Raw genomic sequence first — 24,335 nt, 5'->3', positions numbered from 1 at the left:
CCTTTAGACCTTGTACTTGAAAGCTTTGCCTTGTTGAGCCTCATGGGTCCAGCTGCCCAGTTTTTTCTGTGCTTTTTTACACATTGTTATTCATATTTAAGGCTCTCTTTAATGTTAAAATGTTGCCAGGCAACCAGACTAATTAAATGGCATAACATCATGTTATAAAATGTCATAATAATAAGAATATAATAATATTGGAAATAACCAGGCATCGTGAATATACACATTGACATTCAGTGTTTAAACAAACACACCTTTATGAATTAAACTCTACACTTTGGGGTGTTATATTTGTGCTACACCTTCTGTAAAATCAATATCAGATTCTTGATAATCTGACAATTAAAACATAAAAATGCCATAGGACATTTACTCCACAGTTAATGTTTCTACATATTCATCACGTCATGTGCTATATTCACAGGATTATGACAAAACAGTTCCACAGTGACATTTCTTAATCTTTAGGATTCTGAGAGTCTTTTACACTGTGTCTTCAATAAGACTTTCAGATGTTTGAGACTCTTTAAAAGTAAAAAGATAATGTCCAATGAATTAAGCCAAATACGCAATTTCTCCACACATTCTATCATCTCCAATGCTATGTTTATAGGGCCATTATAAAAAAAACAATTCCACTGTGACATTTCTTCATCTTCAGGACATTAATAGTGTGTTATATTGTGTCTTCAGTGAGACTTTCAGATTTTTGAGACACTTTGAAAATAAAGAGATAATATCCACGAAATTAAGCTAAACGTGTAGTTTTTCCATGTTATGGAAGGTGTGTTCGTACTTTGCCATCTAGCGGCGACAGAATGCAACTACTGCACCATTAAAAGTGGAATAGAGTCCGAATAAGAAACTGGCGAATAAGTAACGAACTGAGTATGTACCTCAAAGTGCCCGACCTATAGTAATAATTTGTCTGTCACAAAACATAAAGGTTTTATTTGGTTGTTCTGCGATAAAACAAGTCAATTTAAGTTTATTCTAAAATATGTTCAAAGGCGCTCCCTCTCTCTCCCAGACCCAGAGAAAGTGAGTGATCTCGGCACCTCGATTCTCTTTGTCTTCATCTGAGTCCCTGCTATTGGTTCATAGAGGTGTCAATCACTTCTGACCCGCCCCCTCAGAGCTGTGAGCGAATCCCTGTGGAGAGCGGCGTCCAGCAGCGCACCCCTCCCCCGGGGAATAGGACCCCGCTCACAGCCGGCAGCCGCTCATTGGTCCACAGCTGCACTGAATCTAAGAAGGAACGCCCTCAACTTTGAATTCACGAAGACTTTACGTCAAAACTTACCATCGCCTGGGCGCTAGGAGCTCCAGAACAGTGCGTTACCGTTACTCAGGAAATAAAGGCACGTTTACTGTGGAGTGGTGAGTAAGAGATTGTCTTTTGGAGCTTTTCACCGGTGCGGCGCCTCTCTCCTGAGACTGTGTTTTTTTAAAGACAGAATTTGAAGATGGGTTTAATGGAAACTTTTACTTTTATCTGAACATAAAATTGTGCACTAATGTGACAAATATTGTCTTCGAAAAAAAACCCTAAATAAAATAAAGAGCAATTATTAACGATTCCTAATGAAAACAAGTGCACAAGTGTAGTACAATAGGAAACAGTGCTTAAACAGTGAGTGTGTGGCTGTGTTTGCGCTGCTGCTGCTGCCCTCGTGTGGTGCACATGTGTAAATGCGACCGGCACAAATCTGTGTGGAGACACTGACCGGTCGATCACGATAAAAACCGGCCTTTTCCGGTCACGGACGATCAGTCTGTGCATCTCCACTGTTGGTACATGATTATATAAACTGATTATATAAATAAAGCTCTTAATAGCTGTGGAGTTAGTCATGGGAACATTGGGTCTTTTTCTTTCTTTTTTACCAGAGAAATCACTGAGGATCTTTTGTGTTTACATTCTCTTATAGTCTTTACTCTCATACATTCAGCTTGTTGTTGCAGTGAAACACAACAGAATATTCTTCTTCAGTAACAGGGTGTGACCGCCACATTCTCACTGCTTTAAAATGTGAGAAAATGTTGAATTTTATTCAGAATCCGTTACTAGACCCGTTACTAGGGCTTCAGGGTGTGTGTGTGTGTGTGTGGAGATGCAGTAGAAAGACAGACTTCTGTTTTTTAAGAGATTTATTAAATGTTCATAATATTAAACTTTAATAAAAGTATATTTCAGAATTCTTCTTTTCCACCAACAAACATCACTCTTTCATTTCCCCCCACAACAAACCCCCAGAATCCAATCTCACAGAAAGGAGAAGAGTTTCTTAGAGAAGCCCCATCTTTTCCTTCTGTTCCTATGTTTGTGTTTCCTTTCAGCTTTAAGACACATCTCTTAACCCCCGTCCACTCAGCATCAACACACTGTCTGTGCTCAGTTTACACCATTAACCAGATTAACAAGAACAAAGACAGTTCAGTGTTAGCCCACACTTACATTGTGTTTGGCGTCGTTTGAAAACTAAATATTTAATATTTACAAATATCTGAAGAGTTCTGGAGGTGGAAGTGCACTATGACGAGGGTCTGTGTTTACACTGACGACACAGATGAACACAACCCACCCGTTACACCCTGATCCCCTCTGTCCTCTTTCCTCCTACAGGAAACACCTTCACTCACTCACACCCTCACTCCTTCATTACAGAGTAACAATAGAAACCTCTCCCATGTTCTGGGCTAAGGCTGGTTCTCTCTGTTTGAAGCTATATTTCCTGCTGTAGAGAAGAGGCGTTCAGATGGTGTTGAGGAGCCTGGGATACAGAAGTAGGACCGAGCTGGACACGTCAGAGACAGAGAATCCACTGTTTTGTAACTGACTCCCCATAGATTTGATGTGAGAGACGATGGAGACCAGCACACAGTGTAAATAAACACAGCGCTTTATAACGAGAGAAATCAAATAAACAGCTGAAAAATCCTGTTTACATCAGGGATATAAAAGAGAGAGAAGTGCAGGGGTGTAGTGTTCACTCAGATCCAGGTTTTATCACTGTTTTGTCCCTGAAGAGTCTCTCTGCTCGCTTTCTTTTACAAACTGAGCTTCATTTCTGTTTCATCGTCTTTTGTGATTCTCCTCACATTTTAAAGCAGCAGCTCGTTTGACAGAAAAGACCAATCAAAACAATAGATCACACACAGCACTATTTTATCTGACACAAACTCACTGAGGAGTAATAAGAAAGATAAAACCCAGCACAGAGGGGTTCAGTGAATGTGGTGGTGAGTGTGTGTAAGTGTGTGAGTGTGTGTGTGTCAGTGGAGACGCTGTAGAAGGACAGAGTGCCGGCCGGACAGTCCACATACACTCCTACTCTGTTAGATCTGGAGGGAGGAGGAGGGAGAGCAGTTCTGTTCTCATTGTGAAGGACAGAGTATCTGTTATTAGAGCAAAACAGACTCCAGGACTTTTCATTCGCTCCAAACCTACTGTCAGCACTGAGTCCTTTTCTCCTGATTGATTTATACGCCACTGAAATATCAACCCCTCCCCCAAGCCACTCAGTTTCCCAGTAACAGCGTCCAGTCAGACTCTCTCTGCACAGAACCTGCTCCCAGTCACTGAATCTCTCTGGATGATCAGGATACGACCGTATCTCCATCACACGCTTCACCTTCCTGTTCCCCTCAGACAGAGAGAGGTGTTTGTTCACTGTGTTTGGGTCCAGTGTGAGCTCACAGGCATCTGCACACAACAAGATACACAACACACAATGGTACCAAATTAAAATAAGAATACACTAATAAAGGTTTATAAATGGTTTAAAAGCCTGTTATTACATGGTTATTAATGACACTGTGAACGCTTTAAAAGTGATTAATAATCCTTTGTAACACAGAGAAAGGAAGTGTGACAGTGAACTCTTTTGTGTCTAATACTGAAAGTGTGAGAGAACTTAGTGAAAATGTGGAGGTAAAGAATAAGCTCAGACCTGAGAATGTGAGTTTAGTCATTTCACATGTTAAGGTTCACCACATTATCATTAGAGTGGTGGTGGGTAATTCATTAAAGGGTTAAACTCATTAACAAATATGTGCTGGAGTTGACAGGGTTAATGTCGACTGATAGAGGAGGTATGGTGAGGTCAGTATTTGGCAAGATCTGAAGTTTAACTAGATGGATGTTGGTGCATTATTTGGCAAACTACAGGTCACTGGTGCTCTTTATATCTGTCTTATAACTGATTATTAATGTGTTAACAACATAACTATTAATAATTAAACCATTTATAAACCTTAATAAGTGAAGTCTTAATCTGAAGTGGTACCTAAAAAACACACAAACAACACAAAATGAGACACAACGAAAGTAAAGAGAAAGAGCAGGAGAGAAAAGGAAAAGTGAAAGTGAAACAGAAAAAGCAAAAGAGGAAGAGAGAGAGAGAACCTACATTTTCTTGGTCCTGGTTTTATCCTGATCTCTCCTCCATGCTCCAACCTACAACACACACACACACGCAGTTGTGAGTTGATGGTTGTGTTTGAGTGGTGTGTGTTCTCACTGTTCTCTCTGAGCCCCACATTCAGCTTCATTACAGCGTCATTCATTGATGTCATTTTTGGAAACAGAAGAAAGATCATCATCTGTGGTGTTTCATCCTCTCTGTCTTTTTATCACAGAGAAATATTCTGTTTCTCTTTCTCTGTGTTTCATTTCCACAATTTCCCTCGTTTCCTCTCAGCCTTCAACACAGAATAATGCAGCAGAGTCGCTCTTCTACAACTGCTCCATTAAACCCTTTCTAGATCCTACACTCAGCTGCTCATTTATTAGGTTCTTCTGCCTTGTACCTGCTCTCACTGACCATTTCATCACAGACCCCTACACTGCCCGACCAACACAACTCACACACTCTAATATTTCACTGGACCACCTTTAGCTTTGATTACGCTCCACATTCACCACGGCTCTGTTTCTACAACCTTCTACAACACCACAACATTTATTTCCTCCAGAGCTGCCTTCATTTTTGGTGGAGATCTTGTATTGACGACGGGAGAGTCAGACCACTCCGTAAAGTCTTCTCCAGCACATCCCAAAGACTCTCAGTGGGTTCAGGTCAGGACTCTGGGGTGGTCAGTTCATGTGTGAAAATGATTCCTCACTCTTTCACAATCTGAGCCTAATGAATCTTGGTGTTGTCCTGGAACAATTCACTGCTGGGACGACCTGGTCATTCAGTCCATTCAGGTCCTCAGTGGATTTCATTTTACTGCCACACACCACTGCTGAGTCTAGACCTGACCCACTGAAGAGCCCCAGATCATAACACTGCTGAGTCTAGACCTGACCCACTGAAGACCCCCAGATCATAACACTGCTGAGTCTAGACCTGACCCACTGAAGACCCCCAGATCATAACACTGCCTCCAGAGGCTTGTACAGGGGGCACGGTGTATGACGGCAGCATCACTTCATCCACTTCCCTTCTGACCCTGACACCCCCTTCGCTCTGGAATAGGGTCAGTCTGGACTCATCAGATCACATGACCTTTCTCCACTGCTCCTGAGTCCAGTCTTTATGCTCCATAGCGAACTGAAGCCTTGTTTTCTGATTAATCTCTAACACTGAGCAGTGGTTTTCTAAAGACCACACTGCTATTTAGTCCCAGTCCTGTGGGAAATGCTCTTACTTTCACTGTTAAACACAGCAGTGAGTTCTACTCTCCATTTTATACCATTCTACTTCACCAAGTGTTTGTGTGATCTCTTATCAGGATCATTCAGGAACAACAAAACACACAGTTGAACAGAACTGATGGTCTGCAGCTTCACAGATAAACACAAAAACTCTTAGAGAATCTAAACTGAAACGCCCCGAATAACAGAATAACTTTAGGAAGAACACAGATTTGACAAAACTTTTACATTACACTTCCCAGACTCTCTGTAGATGACATTAAAATATTAATAACCAAAGAGTCAATGGCTGTATATCACTATAATAAATAAAGCTCTGCTCTGGTTTGTAGCCTATTTGACTGATAACACCACTCTGGGTATATAGTCTTCTCTTCAATCTGTTGACCATTGATCCGGACCCATTTAGATGCCCCAAAATGATAGGAATACAGAGATAATGATGAACTAGTCAACTCAGTTTCAGGATGCAGCAATAGTGTAGGATCTTTCAGTCTGAAGTGTTTCAGCATTGAGGTCGTAGAACTGTTGTACCAGAGTACTCCCTTACTTCCCTAAACACTGAATGTACAGTCTTCAGCCTGACAACAGTTACACTGAACAGTGGAGACAGAGTGGTGAAGGGTGGTACTCTAACCATTAAATACTACTAGAGCAGAGCAGTGGATAAATGAAGAAGGAACAATGAGCTGTAAAGCTTTATAGAAATACAATAACAGCAGATGACATCAGTAACTGAACACACACAAATACAGAAAGCTGCCCGTACCTGAGTGTGTCCAGTCTGCAGTGTGGATCCTCCAGTTTAACAGAGAGCAGCTTCTCTCCTGTGTCTCCTGGGTGATTGTAGCTCAGATCCAGTTCTTTCAGGTGTGAGGGGTTTGAGCTCAGAGCTGAAGCCAGAAAAGTACAGCCTTCCTTTGTAACTAAACAACCAGACAATCTGCAGAGAGAGAGAGAGCGAGAGAGACAGAGAAACAGAGAGAGAGGGAGAGAGAGAGGTAAAGTGAGAGATGTGGTATTTACTCAGAGCAAAACAAGCTGCTGTTTAGAATGAAATCAACAAGCACCAAATTCTGTTTAATTTACAAAAACAGCAGTATCAAACAGGTTGAAATCTAAAGGTAAAAGTTATAAAAAATGTTTAAAAACCTTAACATAATTAATAAAAAGACCTGGATGTTTGTTTTCATAAATCTAAGACATTTTAGAGTCTGTTCAAAACCTCGCTCAATAGAAATGAAATCAAATCATAACACAACATTATCACAACACAAGTGTCCCACAGAGGGGTTATTACTAGAAGTAAATATACAGACATTAATCCAGTAAAGGTTTATATACTATGACCTCCCTGTTTAAGTTATGATCCTAATATTATTCTTTTACAAAGGTTTTGTAATGGGAGGTTTGTGACAGTTTGGGGGCAGAGTCAGGGCCATTTCTCTCAGTGAATGCTATTGGCTGATGTCTCCTAGTTCTGTGACTGCCTCATACACTGTATATGTCCCTCCTACTGGGAGAAGCAGAGCTGCTATTTTCCCTGGGGACAGCACCATGGATAAACAGAGTGGAGATAAGGTCATATTTCACTGTCTACAGTGAGTTCAGATCATAGTAATATGTGATAAACCTGTGGAAATGATGTTCACTGCAGGAAGATGTTAGAAATCTATGAGGTTGATTCTCTGAATCATTTGCCAAGAGTCAATCCGTACTTCCAGATGCTCAAAGAATAGATTTGTTCGTGAGTCGACTCCTGTTCACTAGCTACATTTACTTTGTGTTCCACCCGCTCTCACTGCACAGACATGCTGTGGGACGGCCTTGGAGCCATACTCTGAAAATTTACAAACTGTCACAAACCTCCCATTTCAAAACATTTAAAATGAAGAGGGTAAAAAAGCTTTGAGAATAAAAAAAAACAGACAGTTTGAGAGTGAGATTATGATCTGTGTGTGAGTGCAATTCCTCTCTCTCTCTCTCTCTCTCTGTGCTCATGGGTTTCACATTTGCGATTAACTAACACAGTTTTAAAAAGGTACAGATTTAAATGTTCCACCTGGTGTTACTGCGTCCTCTATTTTTGACATTGATGTGACGCCATATGTTTCCTTTTACAGACACAGACACACATTAAAAAGTACTTGTGTTTTAATCCCAATGGAGTGTAGCCTTGGCTAATGGTTAGAGACCGGGCTTGGTACCGGAAGGTTGCTGGTTCAATCTCCAGGTCCAGCAGGAACATCCATGGCTGAAGTGTCCTTGAGCAAGGCACTGAACCCCAAATGCTCTGGATGTGTGTTCACTGCCACAGATGGGGTAAATGCGATGGACACATTTCATTGTACGTTATACAATAACAAATAACTGCACATCATACATTATATATTACATTATGTAAATTATAATCTAGTAATCCAGTCTTTTCCGTAATATTTTATACTAGAGCTTAATTATTTTTTTTTGTAATATATGAAGTCATATTTGTGAGGAGTAGAAAATGAAGAATAAAATCCCAGAACTCTGACCTGAGTGTCTCCAGTTTACAGAGTGAACTCTTCAGTCCAGCAGAGAGCTTCTCCACTCCTGAATCCTGCAGGTCATTGTTACTGAGGTCCAGTTCTTTCAGGGAGGAGTTCACCAGTAAAACTGAGCCCAGATCTTCACAAGACTTTTCCCCAGGTTTACACCCAGTTAGTCTGTAAAGAGAGAGGACATTACTCACTGAATAGTTACAGGAACATTTCTGAAAGGATTAAGAAAGACATGTTGATTTCATTTAGAGGAGAAACAAACAAACAACAACAAAAACAAAGTAAAAAATCCAACTGTGACTCATGTTTCCTCCAGTGGGGAGAGAGAATGCTTCATTTAAACATTAAAACACACAGTTTAACAGAACAGAACTGAAGCTTCACAGAAACCTCTTAGAGCAGCTAAAGAGAAATGCCTCAAATAACAAGATAACTTTAGGAATAACAGAGTTCAGTCTGATCTTTTACATTACACTGATCAGACTCTGTGTAGAACACATTAAAAGATAAAAAAAAAAAAGAGTCAGAGTCTGTATATCACTATAATAATAAACCTCTGCTCTGGTTCATAGCCTGTATGACTGATAATATCACCATGGGGAGAGTCTGCTGTTGACTGTTACTCCAGCAGTGGAAACACTTTACAGAAGTCCTGAAGTGTTCAGAGAGCAGAGATAATGTAGGAGATGATCTGATTTTTGTGAGTAGTGAATTATAATGTAGGAATCCAGCACCTGACTTCATCTTAATATTTCATATTGTATGTTACGTGCCAGAGAGGCACTGTTTGTTTTGTTTTCTCCCTCTACTTTCTTTCAATTCCTCTCTCTCTAGTTTATTACCTGTTCAGCCAATGGGGGAGCTGTTGCCCAAGACTGCTGTCCTAATCCTCCTATAGGACGAGCTGTTCACCTAGAAGAGGCAGGATCTCTTGGATATAAAGCCCACCAAGTGGAACAATGAGGGGGAGGAGCTTTTTACCTGTGTGATACTTGAATGCTGCTAACTTATGGTTTGAGGCTTGTTGCTGCTAGCTTATGTTTACAGATGTTGCTGCTATTTTGTTTGATGATCTTTGCTGCTAGCTCAAATTGAGATTGTTGTTGCTGTCACTAGCTAGAGTTTGAGGTTTAGTTGTGGTGCTGCTAACTTTACTTTAGCCTAGCTTCACTTTAGCCATTTTAAATCTGTGGATTGCTCTTCCCTTGTTAAATCTCTCTACCACCACTACTGGTGTGGACAGGCAAGTACAGGCACCTATACATTCCATGGTAGGACAAACCCTGTATATACACACACTAGGTAAGGGGTGAGTGCCACAGCTGTATTTTTGGGGCATGTTAGTTTTATTTGTTACAGAACTTTTGATTATTTCTTTTCTTTGGCACCATCCACAGTCCACCCAGTAGTAGTCGGCTGGTTTTAGCATTTGAGATTTTTCATAGTCTTCTACTTTTCATATCACTGCTACAACTACATTTGCATTGTTGTATTCTTAAACCATTATCATACCACTACTGCTGCTTTATTGTACCTTGTACTTCGCTTTAGATAAAAGCTGAAAAGAGCATTCTGTTGTTCCCTCACTTCCACATTACACCACACATTCCATGTTACACCCATCCCTTGATACCTCTAGATACATCTTACAAAAGAGTGTGGGGCGCAACATTGTACCCTCTAAATAAAATGATCAAGATGTATAAATTTAATATTGGTGAAGCATTAAAAATCAAGTCTGAACTGACAGAACCGACCTGAGTGTCTCCAGTTTACAGTGTGAACTCTTTAGTGCCTCAGAGACCAGCTTCACTCCTGAATCCTGCAGGTCAGTCTGACTGAGGTCCAGCTCTTTCAGGGGTGAGTTTGGTGAGTTCAGAGCAGAGCAGAGACTTTCATAGGAATTCAGGGTGAATTTACAGTCTGTGAGTCTGCAAGGTAAAGTAAATACAGGAGAAAGTGAAGTTAAAATAGAGAATGTGAAATTCAGACTCATGTGAATCAGGAATTATGAGATTTTCATACATCAGTATTTCTCCAATATTAATTATTCAGGGGTGTGTACATTATGAGCTCAATCTGAACATTTGTTCTGAATGTTATTCTGAATATTTTAGTGCTATTTACATTCTATTTCCACATGGAATTTCACTCCAAACTAAACTTTGTGAGGGTAACTACAGACAACTGGAGCAGGAGAACACACACATTATCCACATGGACATTCAACTCACAATCACACAACTCTCACCTGAGTGTCTCCAGTATACAGTGTGAACTCTTTAGTGTCTCAGAGATCAGCTTCACCCCTGAATCCAGCAGGTCAGTGTGACTGAGGTCCAGCTCTTTCAGGGGTGAGTTTGGTGATTTCAGAACAGAGCAGAGACTTTGATAGGATCTCAAGGACTGATTAAAGTGAGACAATCTGTAAGGAGAAGTAAACACAGTGTAGAGTTAAAACAGAGAATGTGAAACTCACCCTCACAGGAATCAAGAATTATGATGTGTGGAAAACACTACTGTTATAAACTTGACTAAACACTAATACTAAACACTCGTGAGCTGTAAAGCGTTACTCAGCTCTCACCAGAGTTCTCCACCCCTTGATTCTGAAGTTGCATAGCCAGGTTTTAGGGGACCAGCCCGGCGCAGCAGTGAGAGAGGCGCTAATCCCCCTCTTACACGTCGGAGGAGCATCACAAACATTTTGAAACTGTAATTCTAAGGTAGCAGTGGTGCAGCAGGTAGTGTCTCAGTCACACAGCTCTAGGACCTGAAGGTTGTGGGTTTGAGTCCCGCTCCGGGTGACTGTCTGTGAGGAGTGTGGTGTGTTCTCCCTGTGTCTGAGTGGGTTTGCTCCGGTTTCCTCCCACAGTCCAAAAAACACACGTTGGTAGGTGGATTGGCGACTCAAAATTGTCCATAGGTGTAAGTGTGTGAGTGAAGTAGTGAGAGTGTGTGTTTCCCTGTGAAGGACTGGCACCCCAGCCAAGGTGTATTCCTGCCTCGCTCCCAATGATTCCAGGTAGGCTCTGGACCCACAGTGACCCTGAACTGGATAAGGGCTTACAGATAATGAATTAATGAATGAATTTTAAGGTAAAAATACTACATAAAGTTCCTTTAATGATTAGACTTTTTAAACTTTATAAGAAAGAAGAAGCAAAAAAAAAAAAAATCTCTATTCCAACTTATTGTCTAGAAGAACAATTTAAAGTCACCTGCTTGTATTAATGACTGTAACTGGTTTGTATGTGTATTAACAATCACTTCAGGGGGCGGGTCTGGACAACAATTATATACGTTCAGGTGAGTTGAGATAAAAGGAGATAATATTCAGGTCCAGGATTTAAATTGAAATTGTCTTTAATTTGTCTTGTCCATTAATATTAATCTGGTACAGGTCTCCACATGTAAGTAGAAGTGGGTGTGGTGTTCTACACAGAGATAATAAACAAATACAATTAGAAACACTGGTCTATGAGTAATCCCCTTATTACAAATACAGCTTAAAATGTCCATAATAAATAAACATCATTAAAGGCTTGTCACGAGGCTAAGACCTGACTATAAATGAACTGAAGATGTACAACATAAACGCACATACATTACTTATCACAGCTAAAAGTAATCTACTCAACACAAGGTATACATCACACAAACATTTTATGGATGCATTTAATTAGGAAAAACATAAACTACGGACATGTACTGCGTCACACACAGGCTTACACACCTCAATTAGGTAAAGCTAGTAGCTAGCAGCTAACTTCCCCAAATTACTTAAAAACACTCAACTAAACAAAACACAGTGAAAATATATATATTTCGGTCTTATACAACCAAAGATAAAGCACAAGTAAGGTTCCTCACGTTCAATGGACGCACACTGTTAATGAGACCGATTAAATGAAGACCATTTCATGCCAATACCTCTCTGAACCACGTGTGTTAGCAGGATTATGCATCGGTGCATTCGGGTAGCCGCCTAGTGGCGGAAATTAGAACTACATACAAAACACTAAACTACAGGCATACTAGACTTGAAGGATGAAAACAGGTAAATGAACAGTCTTTTGTACATGCTGCAGTGAAGGGCCATGAAACTCCGCCACTGAACTGATTTAGTCTGGAGAAATTCTTATAAAAGACTTTTCTTTCCTAACATTTACTTCTGTAAAACTTGTTTATCTTCGTGTAATGTTTCAGTCTTACCTGAGTATCTCCACTTTACTGTTTGAACACTTCAGTCGGTCAGAGATCAGCTTCACTCCTGATTCCTGCAGCTCAGTGTCACAGAGGTCCAGCTCTTTCAGGGAGGAGTTTGGTGATTTCAGAGCAGAGAAGTGAACTTCACAGGAATTCATGGTGAGTTTATACACATTCAGTCTGCAAAAGCAAAGTAAATACAGCACAGTTCAAACAGAATGTGGATTTCAGACTCAGAATCAGTTTAATGAGATTAATGAGTAAAATAATACTTTCCATTATTTACATTATTCAGAGGGGCATTAATAACAGACTCAGTCTGAACATTTTTTCTGAATATTGTTCTGAATATTTTTAGCACTGTTTGTATTCTCTTCTCCACATGAACTTTCACCCCCAAAATTAAACTCTCTTTAAACTCCCTCTCACTTCAGGAGGCAGAAACGGGGGAAAAGACAGTTACAGTCAGATGAAGACAGTGTTGAGGACTAGTCTCAATGGAAAATAGCTACAGTCTGCTCTAAATATCACCACCGTCTTTACTGAGGCTGTGTAAACACATTAGACTGGTTTTGAGTGTGCAAACAGACTGAAGAGCAGCAAATGGTGAGGAAACATCTTATGAATTTAACAAAAAAGTATTTTTTTATTAAAATTGTAAAAGTCACCTTTAACATCGACAGACTCTATATCCCATAAATATGACTGATACTATGTTGTTGTGATATCTGTAAATGGATAAATGGCCTGTTGTGGAACTTCAATAATGAATGGAGAGTTCATGGAGGAGGAGTAAGAATGGGTGGTGGAGTAGTGATGGGGTAACAGGAACAGAGGAGGAGGAGTAAGAATGGGTGGTGGAGCAGTGAGGGGGAACAGAGGAGGAGGAGTAAGAATGGGTTGTGGAGTAGTGAGGGGGTAACAGAGGAGGAGGAGTAAGAATGGGTGGTGGAGTAGTGAGGGGTAACAGAGGAACAGAGGAGGAGGAGTAAGAATGGGTCGTGGAGTAGTGAGGGGTAACAGAGGAGAAGAGGAGGAGGAGTAAGAATGGGTGTTGGAGTAGTGAGGGGTAACAGAGGAACAGAGGAGGAGGAGTAAGAATGGGTGTTGGTGTAGTGAGGGGTAACAGAGGAACAGAGGAGGAGGAGTAAGAATGGGTGGTGGAGTAGTGATGGGGTAACAGAGGAATAGAGGAGGAGGAGTAAGAATGGGTGGTGGAGTAGTGAGGGGGTAACAGAGGAACAGAGGAACAGAGGAGGAGGAGTAAGCATGGGTGATGGAGTAGTGAGGGGGTAACAGAGGAACAGAGGAGGAGGAGTAAGAATGGGTGGTGGAGTAGTGAGGGGGTAACAGAGGAACAGAGGAGGAGGAGTAAGAATGGGTGGTGAAGTAGTGATGGGGTAACAGAGGAACAGAGGAGGAGGAGTAAGAATGGGTGGTGGAGTAGTGAGGGGGTAACAGAGGAACAGAGGAGGAGGAGTAAGAATGGGTGACAGAGGAACAGAAAAGAAGGAGTAAGAATGGGTGGTGGTGTAGTGAGGGTAACAGAGGAACAGAGGAGGAGGAGTAAGAATGGGTGGTGGAGTAGTGAGGGGTAACAGAGGAACAGAGGAGGAGGAGTAAGAATGGGTGGTGGAGTAGTGAGGGGGCAACAGAGGAACAGAGGAGGAGGAGTAAGAATGGGTGGTGAAGTAGTGATGGGGTAACAGAGGAACAGAGGAGGAGGAATAAGAATGGGTGGTGGAGTAGTGAGGGGGTAACAGGAACAGAGGAGGAGGAGTAAGAATGGGTGGTGGTGTAGTGAGGGGTAACAGAGGAACAGAGGAGGAGGAGTAAGAATGGGTGTTGAAGTAGTGAGGGGTAACAGAGGAACAGAGGAGGGGGAGTAAGAATGGGTGGTGGAGTAGTGAGGGGGTAATAGAGGAGGAGGAGTAAGAATGGGTGGTAGAGTAGTGAGTGGGTAAAAGAGGAACTGAAGAGGAGGAGTAAGAATGGGTGTTGAAGTAGTGAGGGGTAACAGAGGAACAGAGGAGGAGGAGTAAGAATGGGTGGTGGAGTTGTGAGGGGGTAACAGACGAACAGAGGAGGAGGAGTAAGAATGGGTGGTGAAGTAGTGATGGGGTAACAGAGGAACAGAGGAGAAGGAGTAAGAATGGGTGGTGGAGTAGTGAGGGGGTAACAGAGGAACAGAGGAGGAGGAGTAAGAATGTGTGGTGGAGTAGTGAGGGGATAACAGAGGAACAGAGGAGGAGGAGTAAGAATGGGTGGTTGATTATTCAGGGGGTAACAGAGGAGGAGGAGTAAGAATGGGTGGTGGAGTAGTGAGGGGGTAACAGAGGAACAGAGGAGGAGGAGTAAGAATGGGTGGTGGAGTAGTGAGGGGGTAACAGAGGAAAAGAGGAGAAGGAGTAAGAATGGGTGGTGGTGTAGTGAGGGGTAAGAGAGGAACAGAGGAGGAGGAGTAAGAATGGGTGTTGAAGTAGTGAGGGGTAACAGAGGAACAGGGGAGGAGGAGTAAGAATGGGTGGTAGAGTAGTGAGGGGTAACAGAGGAACAGAGGAGGAGGAGTCAGAATGGGTGTTGAACTAGCGAGGGGGAAAAGAAGAACAGAGGAGGAGGAGTAAGAATGGGTGTTGAACTAGCGAGGGGGAAAAGAAGAAAAGAGGAGGAGGAGTAAGAATTGGTGGTGGAGTAGTGAGGGGGTAACAGAGGAAAAGAGGAGAAGGAGTAAGAATGGGTGGTGGTGTAGTGAGGGGTAACAGAGGAACAGAGGAGGAGGAGTAAGTATGGGTGTTGGTGTAGTGAGGGGTAACAGAGTAACAGAGGAGGAGGAGTAAGAATGGGTGGTGGAGTAGTGAGGGGGTAACAGAGGAACAGAGGAACAGAGGAGGAGGAGTAAGCATGGGTGGTGGAGTAGTGAGGGGGTAACAGAGGAACAGAGGAGGAGGAGTAAGAATGGGTGGTGGAGTAGTGAGGGGGTAACAGAGGAACAGAGGAGGAGGAATAAGAATGGGTGGTGAAGTAGTGATGGGGTAACAGAGGAACAGAGGAGGAGGAGTAAGAATGGGTGGTGGAGTAGTGAGGGGGTAACAGAGGAACAGAGGAGGAGGAGTAAGAATGGGTGACAGAGGAACAGAAAAGAAGGAGTAAGAATGGGTGGTGGTGTAGTGAGGGGTAACAGAGGAACAGAGGAGGAGGAGTAAGAATGGGTGGTGGAGTAGTGAGGGGGTAACAGAGGAACAGAGGAGGAGGAGTAAGAATGGGTGATGAAGTAGTGATGGGGTAACAGAGGAACAGAGGAGGAGGAATAAGAATGGGTGGTGGAGTAGTGAGGGGGTAACAGGAACAGAGGAGGAGGAGTAAGAATGGGTGGTGGAGTAGTGAGGGGGTAACAGAGGAGGAGGAGTAAGAATGGGTGGTGGAGTAGTGAGGGGGTAACAGAGGAACAGAGGAGGAGGAGTAAGAATGGGTGGTGGAGTAGTGAGGGGGTAACAGAGTAACAGGAGGAGGAGTAAGAATGGGTGGTGGAGTAGTGAGGGGGTAACAGAGGAACAGAGGAGGAGGAGTAAGAATGGGTGGTGGAGTAGTGAGGGGTTAACAGAGGAACAGAGGAGGAGGAGTAAGAATGGGTGGTGGAGTAGTGAGGGGTAACAGAGGAACAAAGGAGGAGGAGTAAGAGTGGGTGGTGGAGTAGTGAGGGGGGTAACAGAGGAAGAGGAGGAGGAGGAGTAAGAATGGGTGTTGGTGTAGTGAGGGGTAACAGAGGAGGAGGAGTAAGAATGGGTGGTGGAGTAGTGAGGGGGGTAACAGAGGAAGAGGAGGAGGAGTAAGAATGGGTGTTGGTGTAGTGAGGGGGGTAACAGAGGAGGAGGAGTAAGAATGGGTGGTGGAGTAGTGAGGGGTAACAGAGGAGCAGAGGAGGAGGAGTAAGAATGGGTGTTGGTGTAGTGAGGGGTAACAGAGGAACAGAGGAGGAGGAGTAAGAATGGGTGGTGGAGTAGTGAGGGGTAACAGAGGAACAGAGGAGGAGGAGTAAAAATGGGTGTTGGTGTAGTGAGGGGTAACAGAGTAACAGAGGAGGAGGAGTAAGAATGGGTGGTGGAGTAGTGAGGGGGGTAACAGAGGAACAGAGGAGGAGGAGTAAGAATGGGTGGTGGAGTAGTGAGGGGGTAACAGAGTAACAGAGGAGGAGGAGTAAGAATGGGTGGTGGAGTAGTGAGGGGGTAACAGAGGAACAGAGGAGGAGGAGTAAGAATGGGTGGTGGAGTAGTGAGGGGTTAACAGAGGAACAGAGGAGGAGGAGTAAGAATGGGTGGTGGAGTAGTGAGGGGGTAACAGAGGAACAAAGGAGGAGGAGTAAGAATGGGTGGCGGAGTAGTGAGGGGTAACAGAGGAACAGAGGAGGAGGAGTAAGAATGGGTGTTGGTGTAGTGAGGGGTAACAAAGGAGGAGGAGTAAGAATGGGTGGTGGAGTAGTGAGGGGGGTAACAGAGGAGGAGGAGTAAGAATGGGTGGTGGAGTAGTGAGGGGGTAACAGAGGAACAGAGGAGGAGGAGTAAGAATGGGTGTTGGTGTAGTGAGGGGGTAACAGAGGAGGAGGAGTAAGAATGGGTCGTGGAGTAGTGAGGGGTAACAGAGGAGCAGAGGAGGAGGAGTAAGAATGGGTGTTGGTGTAGTGAGGGGGTAACAGAGGAGGAGGAGTAAGAATGGGTGGTGGAGTAGTGAGGGGGTAACAGAGGAACAGAGGAGGAGGAGTAAGAATGGGTGTTGGTGTAGTGAGGGGGTAACAGAGGAGGAGGAGTAAGAATGGGTCGTGGAGTAGTGAGGGGTAACAGAGGAGCAGAGGAGGAGGAGTAAGAATGGGTGTTGGTGTAGTGAGGGGGTAACAGAGGAGGAGGAGTAAGAATGGGTCGTGGAGTAGTGAGGGGTAACAGAGGAGCAGAGGAGGAGGAGTAAGAATGGGAGTTGGTGTAGTGAAGGGTAACAGAGGAACAGAGGAGGAGGAGTAAGAATGGGTGGTGGAGTAGTGAGGGGTAACAGAGGAACAGAGGAGGAGGAGTAAGAATGGGTGTTTGTGTAGTGAGGGGTAACAGAGGAACAGAGGAGGAGGAGTAAGAATGGGTCGTGGAGTAGTGAGGGGTAACAGAGGAGAAGAGGAGGAGGAGTAAGAATGGGTGTTGGTGTAGTGAGGGGTAACAGAGGAACAGAGGAGGAGGAGTAAGAATGGGTGGTGGAGTAGTGAGGGGTAACAGAGGAACAGAGGAGGAGGAGTAAGAATGGGTGTTGGTGTAGTGAGGGGTAACAGAGGAACAGAGGACGAGAAGTAAGAATGGGTGGTGGAGTAGTGATGGGGTAACAGAGGAACAGAGGAGGAGAAGTAAGAATGGGTGGTGGAGTAGTGATGGGGTAACAGAGGAACAGAGGAGGAGGAGTAAGAATGGGTCGTGGAGTAGTGAGGGGTAACAGAGGAGAAGAGGAGGAGGAGTAAGAATGGATCGTGGAGTAGTGAGGGGGTAACAGAGTAACAGAGGAGGAGGAGTAAGAATGGATGGTGGAGTAGTGAGGGGGTAACAGAGTAACAGAGGAGGAGGAGTAAGAATGGGTGGTGGAGTAGTGAGGGGGTAACAGAGGAACAGAGGAGGAGGAGTAAGAATGGGTGGTGGAGTAGTGAGGGGGTAACAGAGGAAAAGAGGAGAAGGAGTAAGAATGGGTGGTGGTGTAGTGAGGGGTAAGAGAGGAACAGAGGAGGAGGAGTAAGAATGGGTGTTGAAGTAGTGAGGGGTAACAGAGGAACAGGGGAGGAGGAGTAAGAATGGGTGGTAGAGTAGTGAGGGGTAACAGAGGAACAGAGGAGGAGGAGTAAGAATGGGTGGTAGAGTAGTGAGGGGTAACAGAGGAACAGAGGAGGAGGAGTCAGAATGGGTGTTGAACTAGCGAGGGGGAAAAGAAGAACAGAGGAGGAGGAGTAAGAATGGGTGTTGAACTAGCGAGGGGGAAAAGAAGAAAAGAGGAGGAGGAGTAAGAATTGGTGGTGGAGTAGTGAGGGGGTAACAGAGGAAAAGAGGAGAAGGAGTAAGAATGGGTGGTGGTGTAGTGAGGGGTAACAGAGGAACAGAGGAGGAGGAGTAAGTATGGGTGTTGGTGTAGTGAGGGGTAACAGAGTAACAGAGGAGGAGGAGTAAGAATGGGTGGTGGAGTAGTGAGGGGGTAACAGAGGAACAGAGGAACAGAGGAGAAGGAGTAAGCATGGGTGGTGGAGTAGTGAGGGGGTAACAGAGGAACAGAGGAGGAGGAGTAAGAATGGGTGGTGGAGTAGTGAGGGGGTAACAGAGGAACAGAGGAGGAGGAGTAAGAATGGGTGGTGAAGTAGTGATGGGGTAACAGAGGAACAGAGGAGGAGGAGTAAGAATGGGTGGTGGAGTAGTGAGGGGGTAACAGAGGAACAGAGGAGGAGGAGTAAGAATGGGTGACAGAGGAACAGAAAAGAAGGAGTAAGAATGGGTGGTGGTGTAGTGAGGGGTAACAGAGGAACAGAGGAGGAGGAGTAAGAATGGGTGGTGGAGTAGTGAGGGGGTAACAGAGGAACAGAGGAGGAGGAGTAAGAATGGGTGATGAAGTAGTGATGGGGTAACAGAGGAACAGAGGAGGTTGAATAAGAATGGGTGGTGGAGTAGTGAGGGGGTAACAGGAACAGAGGAGGAGGAGTAAGAATGGGTGGTGGAGTAGTGAGGGGGTAACAGAGGAGGAGGAGTAAGAATGGGTGGTGGAGTAGTGAGGGGGTAACAGAGGAACAGAGGAGGAGGAGTAAGAATGGGTGGTGGAGTAGTGAGGGGGTAACAGAGTAACAGGAGGAGGAGTAAGAATGGGTGGTGGAGTAGTGAGGGGGTAACAGAGGAACAGAGGAGGAGGAGTAAGAATGGGTGGTGGAGTAGTGAGGGGTTAACAGAGGAACAGAGGAGGAGGAGTAAGAATGGGTGGTGGAGTAGTGAGGGGTAACAGAGGAACAAAGGAGGAGGAGTAAGAGTGGGTGGTGGAGTAGTGAGGGGGGTAACAGAGGAAGAGGAGGAGGAGGAGTAAGAATGGGTGTTGGTGTAGTGAGGGGTAACAGAGGAGGAGGAGTAAGAATGGGTGGTGGAGTAGTGAGGGGGGTAACAGAGGAAGAGGAGGAGGAGTAAGAATGGGTGTTGGTGTAGTGAGGGGGGTAACAGAGGAGGAGGAGTAAGAGTGGGTGGTGGAGTAGTGAGGGGTAACAGAGGAGCAGAGGAGGAGGAGTAAGAATGGGTGTTGGTGTAGTGAGGGGTAACAGGAACAGAGGAGGAGGAGTAAGAATGGGTGGTGGAGTAGTGAGGGGTAACAGAGGAACAGAGGAGGAGGAGTAAAAATGGGTGTTGGTGTAGTGAGGGGTAACAGAGTAACAGAGGAGGAGGAGTAAGAATGGGTGGTGGAGTAGTGAGGGGGGTAACAGAGGAACAGAGGAGGAGGAGTAAGAATGGGTGGTGGAGTAGTGAGGGGGTAACAGAGTAACAGAGGAGGAGGAGTAAGAATGGGTGGTGGAGTAGTGAGGGGGTAACAGAGGAACAGAGGAGGAGGAGTAAGAATGGGTGGTGGAGTAGTGAGGGGTTAACAGAGGAACAGAGGAGGAGGAGTAAGAATGGGTGGTGGAGTAGTGAGGGGGTAACAGAGGAACAAAGGAGGAGGAGTAAGAATGGGTGGTGGAGTAGTGAGGGGGGTAACAGAGGAAGAGGAGGAGGAGTAAGAATGGGTGGTGGAGTAGTGAGGGGTAACAGAGGAACAGAGGAGGAGGAGTAAGAATGGGTGGTGGAGTAGTGAGGGGTAACAGAGGAACAGAGGAGGAGGAGTAAGAATGGGTGTTGGTGTAGTGAGGGGTAACAAAGGAGGAGGAGTAAGAATGGGTGGTGGAGTAGTGAGGGGGGTAACAGAGGAGGAGGAGTAAGAATGGGTGGTGGAGTAGTGAGGGGGTAACAGAGGAACAGAGGAGGAGGAGTAAGAATGGGTGTTGGTGTAGTGAGGGGGTAACAGAGGAGGAGGAGTAAGAATGGGTGTTGGTGTAGTGAGGGGGTAACAGAGGAGGAGGAGTAAGAATGGGTCGTGGAGTAGTGAGGGGTAACAGAGGAGCAGAGGAGGAGGAGTAAGAATGGGTGTTGGTGTAGTGAAGGGTAACAGAGGAACAGAGGAGGAGGAGTAAGAATGGGTGGTGGAGTAGTGAGGGGTAACAGAGGAACAGAGGAGGAGGAGTAAGAATGGGTGTTTGTGTAGTGAGGGGTAACAGAGGAACAGAGGAGGAGGAGTAAGAATGGGTCGTGGAGTAGTGAGGGGTAACAGAGGAGAAGAGGAGGAGGAGTAAGAATGGGTGTTGGTGTAGTGAGGGGTAACAGAGGAACAGAGGAGGAGGAGTAAGAATGGGTGGTGGAGTAGTGAGGGGTAACAGAGGAACAGAGGAGGAGGAGTAAGAATGGGTGTTGGTGTAGTGAGGGGTAACAGAGGAACAGAGGACGAGAAGTAAGAATGGGTGGTGGAGTAGTGATGGGGTAACAGAGGAACAGAGGAGGAGAAGTAAGAATGGGTGGTGGAGTAGTGATGGGGTAACAGAGGAACAGAGGAGGAGGAGTAAGAATGGGTCGTGGAGTAGTGAGGGGTAACAGAGGAGAAGAGGAGGAGGAGTAAGAATGGATCGTGGAGTAGTGAGGGGGTAACAGAGTAACAGAGGAGGAGGAGTAAGAATGGATGGTGGAGTAGTGAGGGGGTAACAGAGTAACAGAGGAGGAGGAGTAAGAATGGGTGGTGGAGTAGTGAGGGGGTAACAGAGGAACAGAGGAGGAGTAAGAATGGGTGGTGGAGTAGTGAGGGGGTAACAGAGGAACAGAGGAGGAGGAGTAAGAATGGGTGGTGGAGTAGTGAGGGGGTAACAGAGGAACAGAGGAGGAGGAGTAAGAATGGGTGGTGGAGTAGTGAGGGGGGTAACAGAGGAACAGAGGAGGAGGAGTAAGAATGGGTGGTGGAGTAGTGAGGGGGGTAACAGAGGAACAGAGGAGGAGGAGTAAGAATGGGTGGTGGAGTAGTGAGGGGGGTAACAGAGGAAGAGGAGGAGGAGTAAGAATGGGTGGTGGAGTAGTGAGGGGGTAACAGAGGAACAGAGGAGGAGTAAGAATGGGTGGTGGAGTAGTGAGGGGGTAACAGAGGAAGAGGAGGAGGAGTAAGAATGGGTGTTGGAGTAGTGAGGGGTAACAGAGGAACATAGGAGGAGGAGTAAGAATGGGTGGTGGAGTAGTGAAGGGTAACTGCACAGTTCTGAAACTGGGGGCTCAAATCCCCAGTCGGTCGCCAAAAAAAGGGAGTAATGAGATGATTCTCTAAATGTATCAAATGGGTTTTTAAATAAATTTTTTAACATTTAAATCTGTGGCTTTTTCACTAATATTTCCAAAATAAAGACATTTTTAACAGAATTAGATGCTCTAAGGGTTCCAGTAGGAGCTGTAGCTGAGATGTTACTGTGTGTCCCGGTACACACAGTAGAACAGCGGCTCCTGTGCCGGTACACACTGCAGCACATCAGGTCCTGTGCCAGTACACACAGTAGAACAGCGGCTCCTGTGCCGGTACACACAGTAGAACAGCGGGTCCTGTGCTGGTACACACTGCAGCACATCGAGTCCTGTGCCGGTGCACACAGCAGAACAGCGGCTACTGTGCCGGTACACACTGCAGAACAGCGGCTACTGTGCCGGTACACACTGCAGAACAGCGGCTACTGTGCCGGTGTACACTGCAGCACAGCAGGTCCTGTGCTGGTACACACAGTAGAACAGCGGCTGCAGTGTGTACCAGCACAGGACCCGCTGTTCTACTGTGTGTACCGGCACAGTAGCCGCTGTTCTACTGTGTGTACCGGCACAGGACCCGATGTGCTGCAGTAAGTACCGGCACAGGACCCTCTGTTCTGCTGTGTGTACCGGCACAGGAGCCGCTGTTCTACTGTGTGTAAGTACGACAACGCCTCCGGTCCAGCAACGATGAAGACGGCTGCACGCACCCTCAGAAGAGACCTGCATGGGTGTGTCTCTCTCTCACAAGGCGGCAGATCAGCGATGATGGAGAATCCCCACCGAGACATTCAAAACGCCACCAGCCGACTGAAATGTCGCTGTGTCTGAAAGTCTCAAGAGAAAAGGAATGCCCGCGGCTGCAAACTACACAGCCAGCGTCTGCAATTCTTCAGGAAGCCACGCCGGAAAACACCGCACATCAGCGACATGATCCCAACTATCTCCAGCCCTTCACGGATATTTAAGGTCACATGGTCTCATTCCTTTCACGGGTTGGTACTGAAATACTTCCTGGGATAAACTATACTAAATAAAAACTATAATAAATATGCTAAACTTAGTTAATGGCTCCCAAACATGGAGCTTAGCAGAATGAATTAAATAATTAATTATTAATAAAATAATAATGAATTATTAATAAAAGAATAATTAATTATAATTGACTCCGCTATGGAGTGCTTATGCCACCGCAACGTGTGCATAACTATTTCCGCTACACAGGCACAGTAGCCGCTGTGACATACTTCCAGTATTAGTGTGACAGGACACATGGCGACAGCACAGTAACATCTCGGCTACAGCTGGCGCAGCAGGTAGTGTTGCAGTCAAACAGCTTCATGGACTTGGAGGATGTAGGTTCGAGTCCTGCTCCGGGTGACTGTGAGGAGTGTGGTGTGTTCTTACTCAAAAGTGTCCGTAGGTGTGAGTGTGTGTGTGTCCCTGTGAAGGACTGGTGCCTCCTACAGGGTGTGTTCCTGCTTTGCGCCCAATGATTCCAGGTAGGCTCTGGACCCACCGTGACCCTGAACTGGATAAGCGCTTACAGACAACGAATGATTAAATTCTGCTTTCACAACCTCTGCTTTGCTGTGATGTTCTGGACAATGATTGTTATTTAAAACAAGTCAAAATAAAGAAGCATCTTGAAAGGAGACCTGAATCACGAGCAAGTATTTTGTGTGTGTATGTTTGTGTGTGTGTGTGTGTGTGTGTGTGTGTGTGTGTGTGTGTGTACTCCGCTCTTTCCATTTCTATTTCAACACAGATTGGCTGCTCTGACGTGTCTATGGCTCATGTAAGGTCTGAACGTCTGACAGATACCATTTATTTACTTATATATTGAATTGTGCTTGTTGTTATAAATAAAGCTTTTAAAGTGTTGCATCTTAGCCTCTGATTTTTCTCCTCTGTCATGGTCAATGCTTGAGGGAGTTTAGTTGATATGAGATATTCTTTTATCTGAATCAAAACAATATAAACAGAGCTCTTTAGAAAGAAAAACATTTATAACACCTTAATAAAACTAATATTTTGTCGTCAGAAAATAATATCACAGAACATTAAAAATGCTATATCTACACAAACATTATTAATACATACACTCAGCTGTTAATGTAAAACCTTCTAACTCATAAACAGTTTGGTAGCCATTCCCTGCCCCATAAACAGAAATCATTCTGAATATCAAACATTTTTGGCTAATCTCTGCCCAAATCAAAGACACGCCTTTATTAAATGGTCTCTTTATAAACAGAGCGTAGTTTACTGTTTCTTCAAAGCTGAATCATTCAGGAATGAAATCACAGAAATCTCACCTGATTATCTCCAGTGTACAGTGTGAACTCCTCCATCCCTCAGAGACCAGCTTCACTCCTGAATCCTGCAGGTCAGTCTGACTGAGGTCCGGCTCTTTCAGGGGTGAGTTTGGTGAGTTCAGAGCAGAGCAGAGACTTTCATAGGAATTCAGGGTGAATTTACAGTCTGTGAGTCTGCAAGGTAAAGTAAATACAGGAGAAAGTGAAGTTAAAATAGAGAATGTGAAATTCAGACTCATGTGAATCAGGAATTATGAGATTT

The 24,335-nt window shown here is 44.8% G+C and overlaps 1 protein-coding gene across 1 annotated transcript in view; it reads right to left on the bottom strand.

The window, feature by feature from the left end:
• Window positions 1–3,071: 3,071 nt before the first annotated feature.
• The window catches only part of LOC136687335 (NACHT, LRR and PYD domains-containing protein 3-like), a 38,244-nt gene continuing 16,980 nt past the window's right edge, over window positions 3,072–24,335 (bottom strand). The window contains exons 8-12 of the mRNA XM_066661721.1: window positions 9,960–10,133; window positions 8,197–8,367; window positions 6,435–6,608; window positions 4,416–4,462; window positions 3,072–3,709 (exon numbers count right to left, since the gene is read on the bottom strand). Of these exons, the coding sequence (XP_066517818.1) occupies window positions 3,168–3,709; window positions 4,416–4,462; window positions 6,435–6,608; window positions 8,197–8,367; window positions 9,960–10,133 (1,108 nt within the window). The 3' untranslated portion in view covers window positions 3,072–3,167. The remainder of the gene's footprint in view (window positions 3,710–4,415; window positions 4,463–6,434; window positions 6,609–8,196; window positions 8,368–9,959; window positions 10,134–24,335) is intronic.

Source organism: Hoplias malabaricus, chromosome 2, assembly GCF_029633855.1.
Source record: "Hoplias malabaricus isolate fHopMal1 chromosome 2, fHopMal1.hap1, whole genome shotgun sequence".
In the NCBI taxonomy this organism is placed as follows: Eukaryota; Metazoa; Chordata; class Actinopteri; order Characiformes; family Erythrinidae; genus Hoplias; species Hoplias malabaricus.
Note: the sequence above shows the minus strand (reverse complement) of the source record. Positions and strands in the feature narration are given on the sequence as shown.